This window comes from Tursiops truncatus, chromosome 3, assembly GCF_011762595.2.
Source record: "Tursiops truncatus isolate mTurTru1 chromosome 3, mTurTru1.mat.Y, whole genome shotgun sequence".
Taxonomy (NCBI): domain Eukaryota; kingdom Metazoa; phylum Chordata; class Mammalia; order Artiodactyla; family Delphinidae; genus Tursiops; species Tursiops truncatus.
The window spans coordinates 61,784,950-61,798,364 of NC_047036.1; the positions used below are offsets into that span (position 1 = coordinate 61,784,950).

Here is a 13,415-nt window from a genome sequence, read left to right on the forward strand (position 1 = left end):
ATGTTGACTAAAAGTAGAGAGGCTGGGCATCTTTGTCTTGTTCCTGTTCTTAGAAGAAATGCTTTCAGCTTTTCAACACTGAGTGTGATGTTAACTGTGGGCTTGTGATTTGTGGCCTTTGTTACTTTGAGGTATGTTCCCTATGTACCCACTTTGTAGAGTTTTTATTATAAATGGATGTTGAATTTTATCAAAAGCTTTTCCTGCATCTATTGAGATGATCATATTATTTTTATTCTAAAATTTGTTAATGTGGTCACGTTGATTCATTTGCAGATATTGAACCATACTTACACCCCTGGGATAACTCCTCCGTTATGATTGTGTATGATTCTTTTAATGTATTGTTGGATTTGGTTTGCTAATATTTCATTGAGGTTTTTTGCATCTATGTTCATCAGTAATATTGGCCTGTAATTTTCTTTTTTTGTGATATCTTTGTCTGGTTTTGGTATCAGGGTGATGCTGGCCTCATAGAATGGGTTCAGAAACATTTTTTCTCTGCAGTTTTTTGGAATAGCTGAGAGGGATTGGTGTTAACTCTTCTTTAAATGTTGGTAGAATTCACCTGTGCAGCCATCTGGTCCTGGACTTTTGTTTGCTGTGAGATTTTTTTAAATTACTGATTTAATTTAATTCTTGGTAGTTGGTCTGTTCCTAATTTCTATTTCTTCCTGATTTAGTCTTTGGAGATTGTACATATCTAGGAACTTATTTGTTTCTTCTGGGTTGTCCATTTTATTGGCATATAATTGTTCATAGTAATCTATTATGATCCATTATATATCTGTGGTGTCAGTTATCAGTTCTTTTTCATTTCTGATTTTACTGATTTGGACGCTCTCTCTTTTTTTCTTGATGAGTCTGGCTAATGGCTTATCAATTTTGTTTACCTTTTCAAAGAACCAACTCTTAGTTTCATTGAACTTTTCTAATTTTTAGTCTCTATTTCATTTATATCTACTCTGTTGTTTATGATTTCTGTTAACTTTGGGTCTTGTTTGTTCTTTTTCCAGTTACTTTAGTTGTAAGGTTAGGTTGTTTATTTGAGATTTTTCATTTCCTGAGGTTGACTTGTATCACTATAAACTTCACTCTTAGAAACTGCTTTTGCTGCTTCCCATGGATTTTGGATCATTGTGTTTTTGTTTTCCTTTTTCTCCAAGTATTTTTAAAATTTCCTCTTTGATTTCTTCAGTGGCCCATTGTTTGTTTAGTAAGCATATTGTTTAGTCTCCATGTGTTTGTGTTTCTTACATTTTTTTTCTTGTAGTTGATGTCTAGTCTTACAGCATTGTGGTCAGAAAAGATGCTTGATATGATTCCAGTTCTCTTAGGTTTACTGTGACTTGTTTTGTGGCCTGCCATGTGATCTATCATGGAGAATGTTCCTAGTGCACTTGGAAAGAACATGATTCTGCTACTTTTGGATGAAATGCTCTCTATTTATCTATTAACTTTGTTTGGTCTGTTGTGTCATTTAAGGCCAATGTTACCTTATTGATTTTCTGTCTGAATAATCTGTCCATTGATGTAAGTAGGGTGTTAAAGTTTGCTAGTATTATTGAGTTTCTGTCAGTTTCTCCTTTTATGTGTGTTAGTATAGTAATTCCCCTACATACAAACGAGTTCCATTCCAAGAGCGTGTTTGTAAGTCCAGTTTGTTCGTAAGCGCAACAAAGTTAGCTTAGGTACCCAACTGACACAATCAGCTATATAGTACTGTACTGTAATAGGTTTATAATACTTTTCACACAAATAATACATAAAAAAGCAAATGCAAAAAATAAAGAAAACTTTTTTTTTTTTTTTTTTTTTTGCGGTACGCGGGCCTCTCACTGTTGTGGCCTCTCCCGTTGTGGAGCACAGACTCCGAACGTGCAGGCTCAGTGGGCATGGCTCACGGGCCTAGCTGCTCCGCGGCATGTGGGATCTTCCCGGACCGGGGCACGAACCTGTGTCCCCTGCATCGGCAGGTGGACTGTCAACCACTGCACCACCAGGAAAGCCCAAGAAAACATTTTTAATCTTACAGTACAGTACCTTGGAAAGTACAGCAGTACAGTACAATAGCTGGCATACAGAGGTTGGCATTAAGTGAACAGGCAAGAAGAGTTACTGACTAGAGGAGGGAGAAGGGGTGGGAGATGGTAGAGCTAAAGGATCGTCAGCAATAGGAAATGGAGGGTAAGCTGCAGTTTCACTCACGCCTGACATTGATGGAACGAATCTTTGAAAGTTCACAACTTGAAGGTTCGTATGTAGGGGACTTACTGTATGTAGTCTGTATATTTAGGTGCTCCTATGTTGGGTGCATATATATTTACAACTGTTATACCTTTTTCTGGATTGATCCCTTGATCATTATTTAATGGCCTTCTTTGTCTCTTGTTACTGTTTGTCTTAACGTCTATTTGTCTGGTATAGGTATTGCTACTCCAGCTTTCTTTTCTGTTTGCATGGAATACCTTTTTCCATCCCCTCACTTTCAGTCCGTGTGTGTTACTTCAGGTCTAAAGTGAGTCTCTTGTAGAGTGCATATATATGAATATTGTTTCTGTATTCATTTAGCCACTCTGTGTCTTTTAATTGGAGCATTTAGTCCATTTATATTTAAAGTAATGACTGTTAGGTTATGTATTTATTGGCATTTTGTTAATTGTTTTTTGGGTTATTTTTTGTAGTTCTTTTTTCTTTCTTTTTCTCTCTCCCTTGTGATTTGATGACTATCTTTAGTGTTATGTTTGGATTCCTTTCTTTTGTGTGTGTATCAATTATAGACTTCTGGTTTGTTGTTACCATAAGGTTTATATATAGCAGTCTGTGTGTGTGTGTGTGTGTGTGTGTGTGTGTGTATGATTATTTTAAGTTGCTGATCTCTTAAGTTTGAACACATTTTTAACAACCCTGCATTTTTACTCCACCCTGCCACATTTACAGTTTTTGACATCATATTTTACATCTTATTTTGAGTATCCCTTAGCTACTTATTGTGGATATAGATAATTTTTCTACCTTTTATTATTATTATTTTTAAAATATTTATTTATTTGGTTGCACCAGGTCTTAGTTGCGGCAGGCAGGCTCCCTAGTTGCAGCTTGCGGGCTGCCTAGTTGCGGCTCACTGGCTCCTTTTAGTTGTGGCATGTGGGCTCCTTAGTTCAGTAGGCAGGCTCCCCAGTTGCAGCTTGCCAGCTCCTTAGTTGTGGCTCACTGGCTCCTTAGTTGTGGCATGCATGTGGGATCTAGTTCCTCAACTAGGGATTGAACCCAGGCCCCCTGCCTTGGGAGCACAGAGTCCCAACTACTGCACCACCAGGGAAGTCCAAATTTTTCTACTTCTGTCTTTTAAGCTTTCTACTAGCTTTATAAGTGGTTAATTTACTACCTTTACTGTTTGTTTGCCTTTGCCAATGAGATTTTTCCTTTTGTAATTTTCATATTTCTAATAGTAGCCTTTTCTGCTTTGAGAAGTCTCTTTAACATTTCTTATAAATCTGGTTTTGTGGTGCTGAACTCTTAGCTTTTGCATGTCTGTAAAACTTTTGATCTTTCCTTCAAACTGGAAGGAAAGCTTTGCTGAGTAGTCTTCTTGGTTGTAGGTTTTTTTTCCATTCATCACTTTAAATATATTGTGCCACTCCCTCTGGCCTGCAGAGTTTCTCCTGAAAAGTCAGGTAATAGCCTTGTGGGAGTTTCCTTGTATGTAACTTGTTTCTTTTCCCTTGCTGCTTTTAATATTCTCTCTTTAACTTTTGCTATTTTAATTACAGTGTGTCTTAATGTGGTCCTCTTTGGGTTGATCCTGTTTGGAGCTTTCTGTACTTCCTTGACCTGGATGTCTATTTCCTTTCCCAGGTTAGGGAAGTTTTCAGCTATTATGTCTTCAAATATGTTCTCTGTCCCTTTTTCTCTCTTCTGAGACCTCTATAAAGTGAGTGTTAGTACACTTGATGTTGTTTTGGAGGTCTCTTAAACTGTCCTTATTTTTAAAAATTCTTTTTTCTGTTCAGCTTGAGTGATTCCACTGCTCTCTCTTCCTATTCTCTGATTTGTTCCTCTGTATCATCTAGCCTACTGTTGATTCCTTCTAGTGTGGTTTTAATTTCAGTTATTGTATTCTTCAACTCTGTTTGATTCTTCTTTGTATTTTCTAACTCTTCATTAATCTTCTATGTTCATCCATTTCTTCTCCTGAGTTCTTTAAGCATCCTTATGATCGTTACCTTAAATTCTTTATTGTGTCGATTGCCTACTTCCACTTCACTTAGTTCTTCCTTTGGGGTTTTATCTTGTTCCTTTGTTTGGAACATATTCCTCTGTCACCTCATTTTGGTTAATTCACTGTTTTCATTTTTCTGTATTTGGTAGGCTTGTTATATTTCCTGATCTTGGAGAAGTGGCCTTATGTAGGAAATGTCCTGTGTGTCCCAGCAGTGCACTTCCCTCTGGTCACCAGAGCTATATGCTCTGGGATTGCCCCATAGGTAGGTTGCATGGGCCCTTTCGTTCTGGTATGCTGACTACTGTGGGCAATCTGGTAGGCATGGCTAGCCCCCGGTCTGGTTGGTTGCTATGCCCTGCCTTGTGTAGAGGCTGCCGGCCACTGATGGGCCAGGCCGTGTCACGAGGTGGCTGGTTACAGTGCCCCAGGGGGTCCCAGGGCTAGTTCTGGCCCACTGCTGGGTGGAGCTGGGTCTTAAGTTGGCTGGTTTGTATGCTAGGTGTCCCAGATCCCATGTTGGCCTGCTGGTGGGTGGGGCCAGTTCCTGACATAACTGTCTGCCATGTCCATGGTGTCTTGAAGCTGGTGTTGGCTTTCTTTTGGGTGTGATTGGGGCCCAAGGGGTCCCAGGGCTGGTGACTGCCCACTGGTGCATGAGGCTGAGTCATGGGGCTGGTGCTGGCCCACTGGTGAATATAGGCAGGTCCTACAGTCTCTGGTTGCAGAACCAGGGCATCCTGAAGCTAGGGTCAGCCTGTTTGTGGATGGGGATGGGACATAGGGGGCTCCTAGGGCTAGTGCTGGCTCACTGGTGGGTGGACCCAGGTTCTGGGGTCTCTGGCTGCATGGCCCTGGAGATCTGGGGATTGATATTGGCCAGTGGTTTGTGGGGCTGGGTCTTGGGTTAGCTGGGGGCTCTGGGGATCCTGAGGCTGCTGGTCTGCTGGTGGGTCAGGCCGTGTCCACCTGTTAGTAGCTTTGCCTGAGGTGTCCCAGTTCTGGTGCTGACAGGTTGGTGGGTGGGACCAGGCCCGGCCCTGGTAAGAAGGAGGATTCCCAAATGGCACTTTCTATCACCAGTGCCCTTGTGCTGGCCTGAGCTCCCCAGATTGGCTGCCACCAGCATCTGTGTCCCCAAGGTGAGTTCCAGCTGCCTCCTGGGTCTGCAGGAGGCTGTTCAAGCGGGTCTGACCCAGGCTCCTTTCAAATGACTGCTTCTGCCCTGTGTCTCAGGGCAGGCGGCATTTCATGCATGCCCTTTCAAAGCGAAGTCTCTGTTTCCTACAGCCCTCTGGCGCTCCTGGAAGCAAGCCTTGCTGGTCTTCAAAGCCAGACAGTTCTGGGGGCTCACCTTCCCAGTGGAGGAGCCCATGTGGGGCTTGAACACCTCACTTCTCAGGGAGAATCTCTGTGATTCTAATTATCCTTCCGTTTGTGGATCGCCCACCCCAGGAGTTTAGGCCTTGACAGTCCCGCATCTCTGCCCCTACTACCTGTCTTATTGTGCTTCCTTCTGTATAACTTTAGTTTTAGTAGATCTTTTCTGCTAGTCTTCAGGTCTTTCTCATCAATAGTTGCTCTGTAAATAGCTGTAAGTTTGGGTGCCTGTGGGAGGAGGTGAGCTCAGGGTCTTCCTACTCTGCCATCCAAAACCATAATTTCTTGATATGATGTTCTGGAAGCATTAATGGAAACAATACATTTGGATTATTTTGTTTAAATAAAGTACCATGGTTTTTAATTTCCATAATATTTTGTGTGTCATTCAACCACATTGTACACTAAGGTATTTTTGAAGATACATTAAGGAAGCAGGATTCTTTTCTGGAGTTGTGTCTTGGCTGTGACACTTTTGCAGATATTTTAAAGTTAATTTTAATTTTTATTAGTCTAACACATTTACATAATTCTCATTTGATCCTCAGGAAAACTCTGAGAGACAAACAGGACAAGAAATATTCTTGTTGTATGAGAAGTAAACTTGAGGTTTTGAGTGGTGTCCAGCCCTGCAGAAAGTAGTGGAATCACTAGGTACCAAATCTAGTGTCCTTTCTGTGGTACTCCTAGGACTAAATATGTAGGTTAGTGCAATTCTCATAAGTAGAAGAGATAGCAAGTGTTTAGTTTTTGCTTTTTAATTACACTGTTTTACCTTAAAACTATCTCCCTGATTTCTTAAGGAGTGTGTTATCAATAGATATCAGTAGATATCACTGAAACATAACAGGGAAATGGTAAGCTTTTTGAGATGTTGATCCTTGTAAGTAGCCCGTCATCTTGCTGGGACACTGAAATGAAGAATCACCCCTTTCACGTGGATATCGTGGATCTAACGCAGTATTTGAGCATTGTGCACTGAATACATATGCAGTCTTTTCCCTCTAGGTGGCTCTCTGGGTTTATATAGATATAGACTATTGAGAAATGTATTATTCCTACCTTTATTTTACCTCTCTGCTCTGTGGGGCTATGAATTACATTTTAAGTAATTAAACCATGAAGTTCATGAATACATAACATCAGCCACTCAATTTAATACAAATTTGAAAGAAGGAATAAATTAGAACAGATGTTTGTTAATTGCATGCCCATAAATTGGGGTGGGGGGAAGGGGGAGAGACAGACAAGTTAACCTGTAATTACTTTGCACTGTGGCTAGGTCTGGTAAGTAAAGAAGGTTTATTAGATTTCTATAATACACTTAATTTGTAGGATCTAATCATATGTACTTATTGTGAGATAAATTTCTTAAACATAGGTGTAGTAATTTATCTGTATCTTTAATTTTTTATTTTAAAAACTTGGTTTGGAAAGGGAATAAAAATATACTTATGGTAGTGCTGTGGTACTAAAAGAATTTTAAAGTTCACCAGTATATGTACTTGTCAATGCTCTCTTTTTCTCCCTGACCCTTTTTTTCTCTCTCTTTTTTTTAATTTGCACTTTATTTATTTTTTATTTTTGGCTGTGTTGGGTCTTCATTGCTGTGTGTGGGCTTTCTCTAGTTGTGGTAAGCGGGGACTATTAGTTGCAGTGCTTGGGCATCTCATTGTGGTGTCTTCTCTTTGTTGTGGAGCACAGGCTCTAGGCGCATGGGCTTTAGTAGTTGTGGCACACGGGCTCAGTAGTTGTGGTTCGCAGGCTCTAGAGCGCAGCAGGCGCAGTAGTTGCGGCGCATGGGCTTAGCTGCTCCATGGCATGTGGAATCTTCCTGGACCAGGGCTTGAACCCATGTCCCCTGCATTGGCAGGCAGATTCTTAACCACTGCGCCACCAGGGAAGTCCCTCTCCCTGACCCTTTTTAGAAAAAAAAAAAAATTATTTGGTTGCACTGGGTCTTAGTTGCGGCACGCAAGATCTTTAGTTGTGGCATGTGGGATCTTTTAGTTGCAGCATGCAGGATCTTTTAGTTGCAGCATGTGGGATCTTTAGTTGTGGCATGCGGGATCTAATTCCCTGACCAGGGATTGAACCCCGGACCCCTGAATTGGGAGCGTGGAGTCTTAACCATTGGACCACCAGGGAAGTCCCTCTCCCTGACCCTTTAATACTTTGATCCATAGTAATATGGCATTTGCTTTCGCTACTGTGTATCAGAAGAACTTGGGACTTTGACCCCTTATTTTCCCCGACAGCTCTTCATTCCTTAACTGCTTTCTTCCCTTGGCATCTGTGAAAAGGTCCCTGGTTTTACTCATTCCTCTCTTAATCATTTCTTGTTGTTATGGGTACCTCTTAAATATTGGTGTCTAAACAGGCTTCGGTACTTGATTTTCTTCTCTTTCTACTTTATGTGTTATCTCTCCGTGGACAGTTTCGTTACGTCAGAGTTGTAGCTACCGTTATGTGCCATTGGTTTCCAAGTCCATGTCTCTCGCCCATTCCTCTCTACCTCCAAACCAAATTTTCACCTGTCTGCTGGGGCAGGCTTAGACTAGGTATTCAATAAACATTTGTGCAACGGATGAATGTTTAGAACTTAGTGTCTACTCTCCCCCCAAACCAACGTATCCTCTGTATTCTGTCTTTGTGAAACAACTTCCCAGTATCTAAACTTGACTTGAAAGTACCTGACTCCTACTTTTCCTCACTCCACACTTAACTCCACAATTAACCAGTTCCTATGTATTTAGGTTTGGGAAAAGGGCTGACTTGGGTGTACTGCCCCCATCCTCCAAACCTGCTTTGATGACATTCTAGTCAGGCTTCTAATTTAGACCTATCACAATGCAGTGTAATTACAAGTTCACTTTTCTGTCTCATCTTTCCTCCTCATCTTTCCTCCTCATCTTTCATACCCCCAAGTTTGTAGGTATGTAATAAATAAATATCAATATTTGTCCTAGTGTGCCTTGTTATTTCCTTTCTCAAATTTGTATTAGATGGAGTGGCTGATGTTATGGATTGATGTGCTTCATAGTTTATGCATCTTCGAGAGAGATGCTAACAGAAGGAGTATTTTTGAACCCTGCTCGTAAAAATCTAAGATTTGCGTGATGAATCAGTATGGACAGATAGCGCTCAGAAGTGTTTCTTCTTAAATCCTTTAGGACTTGACCATACACAAAAACTTAAATAGTATTCAGAGTGAATTATCTTTAAGGACACCCATATTGCTCGCTACATTAAATGATAAAACGATACCATTTGATACAATAGGGGCAGGGGTGTATATGTAGCCAACGTAGAAATAGGTAAGGTATTATTTTTTTGGAATTGTCTAGGGTAGTAAATTAATGTATTTAAGTCAGAATGTCTCCTGTTGTGTTTAAACCATTCTTTTGTAAGGCTGTAATGTCTTAATTAGGTACAGTGGAAAACATAGCTTTTTGCATTTGGTTAAGAAGTCGCTTTTTATATTATTTTTGGTTTGGCATAGGCATAATTCTCTCTTCTGCATTGGAGATAAAAGGGAAAAATCTATTTTAAGAAAATATTTACATACAAGGTTGTGTGCCACTGTGGCGGCTGATGTTCTTGACCTTAGGAATCCTGCCTAGAATCTAGTCTTTTTATCTCTGAGTCATATTGGGATTAATTGAAGAGCTATTGATAATGAACGCATAGATTACCACTCATCTTCTCCCACTTTTCTGTGCCTCCGTAGGTACATGGACTGTATCGCACAACAGGTGCTAGTTTTGAGAAGGCCCAACAAGAGTTTGCAACAGGTGTGATGTCCAACAAAACTGTCCAGACTGCAGCTGCAAATGCAGCTTCAACCGCAGCAACTAGTGCAGCTCAGAATGCTTTCAAGGGTAACCAAATTTAGAGTCTTCAAACAATACATTGTTACCTTCTGACTATACTTTTTTCTCCAGTTACTGTATTCTATAAATATTTTTTTTGTTCAAAACACAGTACACACAGCACGTATATTTCCTAATCACTTGTGCATGGGCTAAAACCAGAAAAACTTCCTTGTCTTATTATTTACCTGATAGTTTCTTAATATTTCAGTGCCCCTTGCAAAAAAAAAAAAAAATTACATGTGAAATAAATATTCTCCATATTTTTTGGGGGATGAACGTTCAGCGAATTATTTCAGTGGTGACACGCTGAAATTAACATGGCACTTATGATTAAAAATGCACTTAGTACTTGCTGCAGTCATTCTTTCAGGAGTCAAACATAAGGATTACACATTGGAGCAGTAAAGCAATGCTTCATTCCTTTTCCTTATTTATATTGAAAGAAATAGGACATCAGAGACTTAGGGATTTTTAAATCGGCTTGCTTTTTAGCAGTTTCAGTCACCAGTGAAGAGCCTGTGTACACTTCATGGTAGATAATGTAAATTTTATCTTTTTATTTTCTTAGAGTAGTTGATATTTTGATAACCAAGCTCTGCTCTTGCATGGTCACCATGTTTCTTAAAAGAATTAGTATTTTGGGTTATGCACTGCTTATGGTTGCAGGTTTGGGGAGTTGTTTATAGAATCATAGAAATGATTTTCTGTAATACTTTCTTCTACATAAAAATTCACTGGGGTGCAATACGAGGATATAATATAATATGCAGTGCATTATCCAAAAGAAAAGGTAGATAAGTGATGGAATAGAATGTAGTGATGATAATACCTTTTTGTTTTTAATTTTCAGTATTCATATCATAGTAAAATATTACTGTATGGAAACTTTGGTATATTCTTGTGGCTACTCTTTTTAATTGAACTGAGATTGTGTCTGGCAGCTCTTTTCTGGGGTATGTGTGTGTCATTTTTAACAGAGGTATTAAAATCTAGGCTAACTCCATGTCCAAAAAGAACATAACAGTATTTGAGAAGTTTTTCTTTTAGCCTCTCATGTCTAGTTGGCATTAAAAGTAAAAAGACCCTGGCACTTCACATATACTTGAATCCCTAACGCACCTCAGTCTTTGAATTTTTGAGACAGACTGAATACATTAAAATTTGTAGCAACAGAAAAAATAAAACATTTAACTTGCATCAAGCAAGAAAATACAGATACAGTTGAATGCATTAATTATGGATAGAATCATGTTAAAATTATTACTATGCAGCACAGAACTTCATTCTTATAGTATACTTGGGTTGAAACTTTGAGTCATTTTTAATAACTGATTAAATGACTTAAAGACATTTGTAAAGTCACGATACTGTTGTTTTGGAAGTCATTAGCTAACCTAAAAGATTGCAGAATAATAAGTATTCAACTTGATTGTGAAAAGTAAGGGTACTCTATTAGATTATATTATTTGAGACTAAAAAATTGGCTGGGTGTAAATGGTTAAATCACTTTTATTCTTCCCCCCAAATCTGGAGTTAAAATGAGTTTCATGCTGGGGGTGGGATGGTGAGTTCTCACTATTTATGAAAGAAGCTTTGTGTGATACTAGATACAACACGGATCCATCCAGATGGTGTTTACATTTGATTTACTTGGGACTTTGTTGAAGTAATATACTTGGAAGATATTTCTTTTATTCTGATGAAAGTAGGATTCAGAGTATGAATTTAAAGCTGTTTTTATGAATATTTCTGATCAGTGATAATCTCTACTTACTTTCTCAACCAAATAAGCCAGTTCAAGATCTTTAGAGTCTATAATCTTACTGAAAATCTGTCTCATCAGTATGCTTTGTTGAGTGTGGATTTTACAAACATTCAAAACATTAACCACAAAATACAGCAAAAGTAGGTATGTCTGTCATTAATTCATCTCTCAAGTTCCTTTTGTTTTTCTTTAAACTGCAAAATGAAAACTTTATCATAGAGACTTTTGAAAAATACTGAGATACTTTCCTTCAAGAATTAGGAATGTTTCTCTCTATTCTGTAGAAATCCTCTATTGCTAAATAGCAAAGAATAATTACAACCAACTGAACCTTTTTTTGTTTCGATGGGGGAAATGTTGTTTTAAATTCCAGTTATTTGGGTTAATACAAACTGATAAGAGAAAAATGTTTTTTTAAAAACATAAACGTGCATTAAAATGATGGCGCTGCTTAACAGTTTAATAAGGTAGAGGGGTTTTTAATTCTTATAATCTCTATTCTCTTAACAATAATTATTAGTAAATAGTCACATTTGCACTCAGTAGAAGATTGGCACTTGTTAGTGTTTTATATTTAATATTAGCATTACCCAGTATCGCAATCATGAAATGGTCTTCACATTGTAAGGATCCATGTCACTTTTCAGTTGGAAATATTAAGTTTTGGCTATTTTATTTCAAACTAAAGTTTGAACACTGGAAAATCATTGCTCAGTGGTTTTTAATTTGGGACTTGGATTATTTATCTAGGGATGTTTGTATATTTTGTCAACGAGTAATATTGCGCTGCCATTACGGTGACTGTCATGGTTCTGTATAAATGCCCTCCATCTGTCCCTCTAATGTTGCATGTTTTCAGTGGTTTGGAAGTTTTGTATATTTATTGTATTAACACAGAATGTCATAAAATAAAATGCTGTTTACTGGATGTTTGTATAGTTTTAAATACTGTATTAGCACTTCAGAGGCAGAAATTATGCTGAGGGCCTAAGGTATATAGAAATAACCACATTTAATTTTTAAAAAGTAATTTGTGTATAATTCTATCACGTGCTACTAAACAAAATAAGTAATATAAAAGACTTAGTTAAAAACTCAGCAACATAAAATGACAATTTTTCTGTTGCTTTCACCTTTGTAGGTAGTAGAACATGAGGTTCACTCATTAAATATTTTGACCACTTTAAGGTCAAAATACACAGACTGTCTAGCAGTTAGTGAGATTCAAAATAGAAAACCTGTTTTGTGGCCCAGATTTTTTCCTTGTAGGTTAACATGGATGCCTCTGTACTTGTATTGTATTGATTTGATTGAACTTGTGTTCTGTTTTCTAGCCTCACTACCTGTTGTTGTTTTATGTTCTGATGAAAGTACAAATTTGTGTATTGTTGGATTTTTCACTTGGCTATCTAAAGAGGATATAAAAATATAGTCTAAACTAATGTTCATGGTGAATCTTATTTGAGAAATACATGTTAAATTAAAATAGGAACAGCATTTTCAGTTTTCTGGGTGTTACCTAAAAGTGAGTTTGGATTTTCATTGGATACAGTCCTTCTATAAATCATGCTGAGATAATGTATGGTTTGCATTTTAGAGGGGGTTTATGTTTAATTAAGTTTCTTAGTTTCTGTAAATCATTTGTAGTACTATAATGCTTATACAGTTATTACTTTATCTTTTTCTGAAAACACTGACATTAGCATCTAATTTTATATCTTTATTGGTAAAAATCTACGTTTAGACTGTTTATATACAGAATTTGTTACATTTTTTGGTGCAACTTTCCCTTATTAGAATGACAGTGGCCATCACACACCATTTCACTGTATCTCCTACCATTTTATCCTTAAGGTAAATGTTTAGTGGAATTTGTTGATTCCATGTGGTTAAGAACTTTAGAGGGGAAATGAAAGCGGTTAATGTAAAAATAATTGAGGATGGTTAAAATGTACACTTCGATAGATTTTCAAGTACCATAGTATAAATTTATTTAGAGTAGAATAATATGTTTTAAAACACTAGAGTTGTTTTTAATACTTGTTTATTAAACTAAAAGATTGTATCTCAATGGTTAAATATTATGGAAAGTGAAGTATTTCTACTAGAATTTTAGGGTACATTATACAAAACAGCATGCTTTCTGTAAGGATGGGTGTTTTTAAACCTTATT

At 37.9% G+C, this 13,415-nt stretch overlaps 1 protein-coding gene across 5 annotated transcripts in view; it reads left to right on the forward strand.

Moving 5' to 3' along the window:
* Positions 1-13,415, forward strand: part of SCAMP1 (secretory carrier membrane protein 1) — a 144,877-nt gene that overhangs the window by 92,181 nt on the left and 39,281 nt on the right. For 2 of the 5 annotated variants that reach the window (XM_073802240.1, XM_019929785.3), the window contains one exon: positions 9,333-12,170. The exons of the other annotated variants lie outside the window; for them this stretch is intronic. In XM_073802240.1, the coding sequence (XP_073658341.1) occupies positions 9,333-9,497 (165 nt within the window). In that variant the 3' untranslated portion in view covers positions 9,498-12,170. Of the gene's footprint in view, positions 1-9,332; positions 12,171-13,415 lie in introns of those variants that run through there. 5 annotated transcript variants of the gene reach the window in all.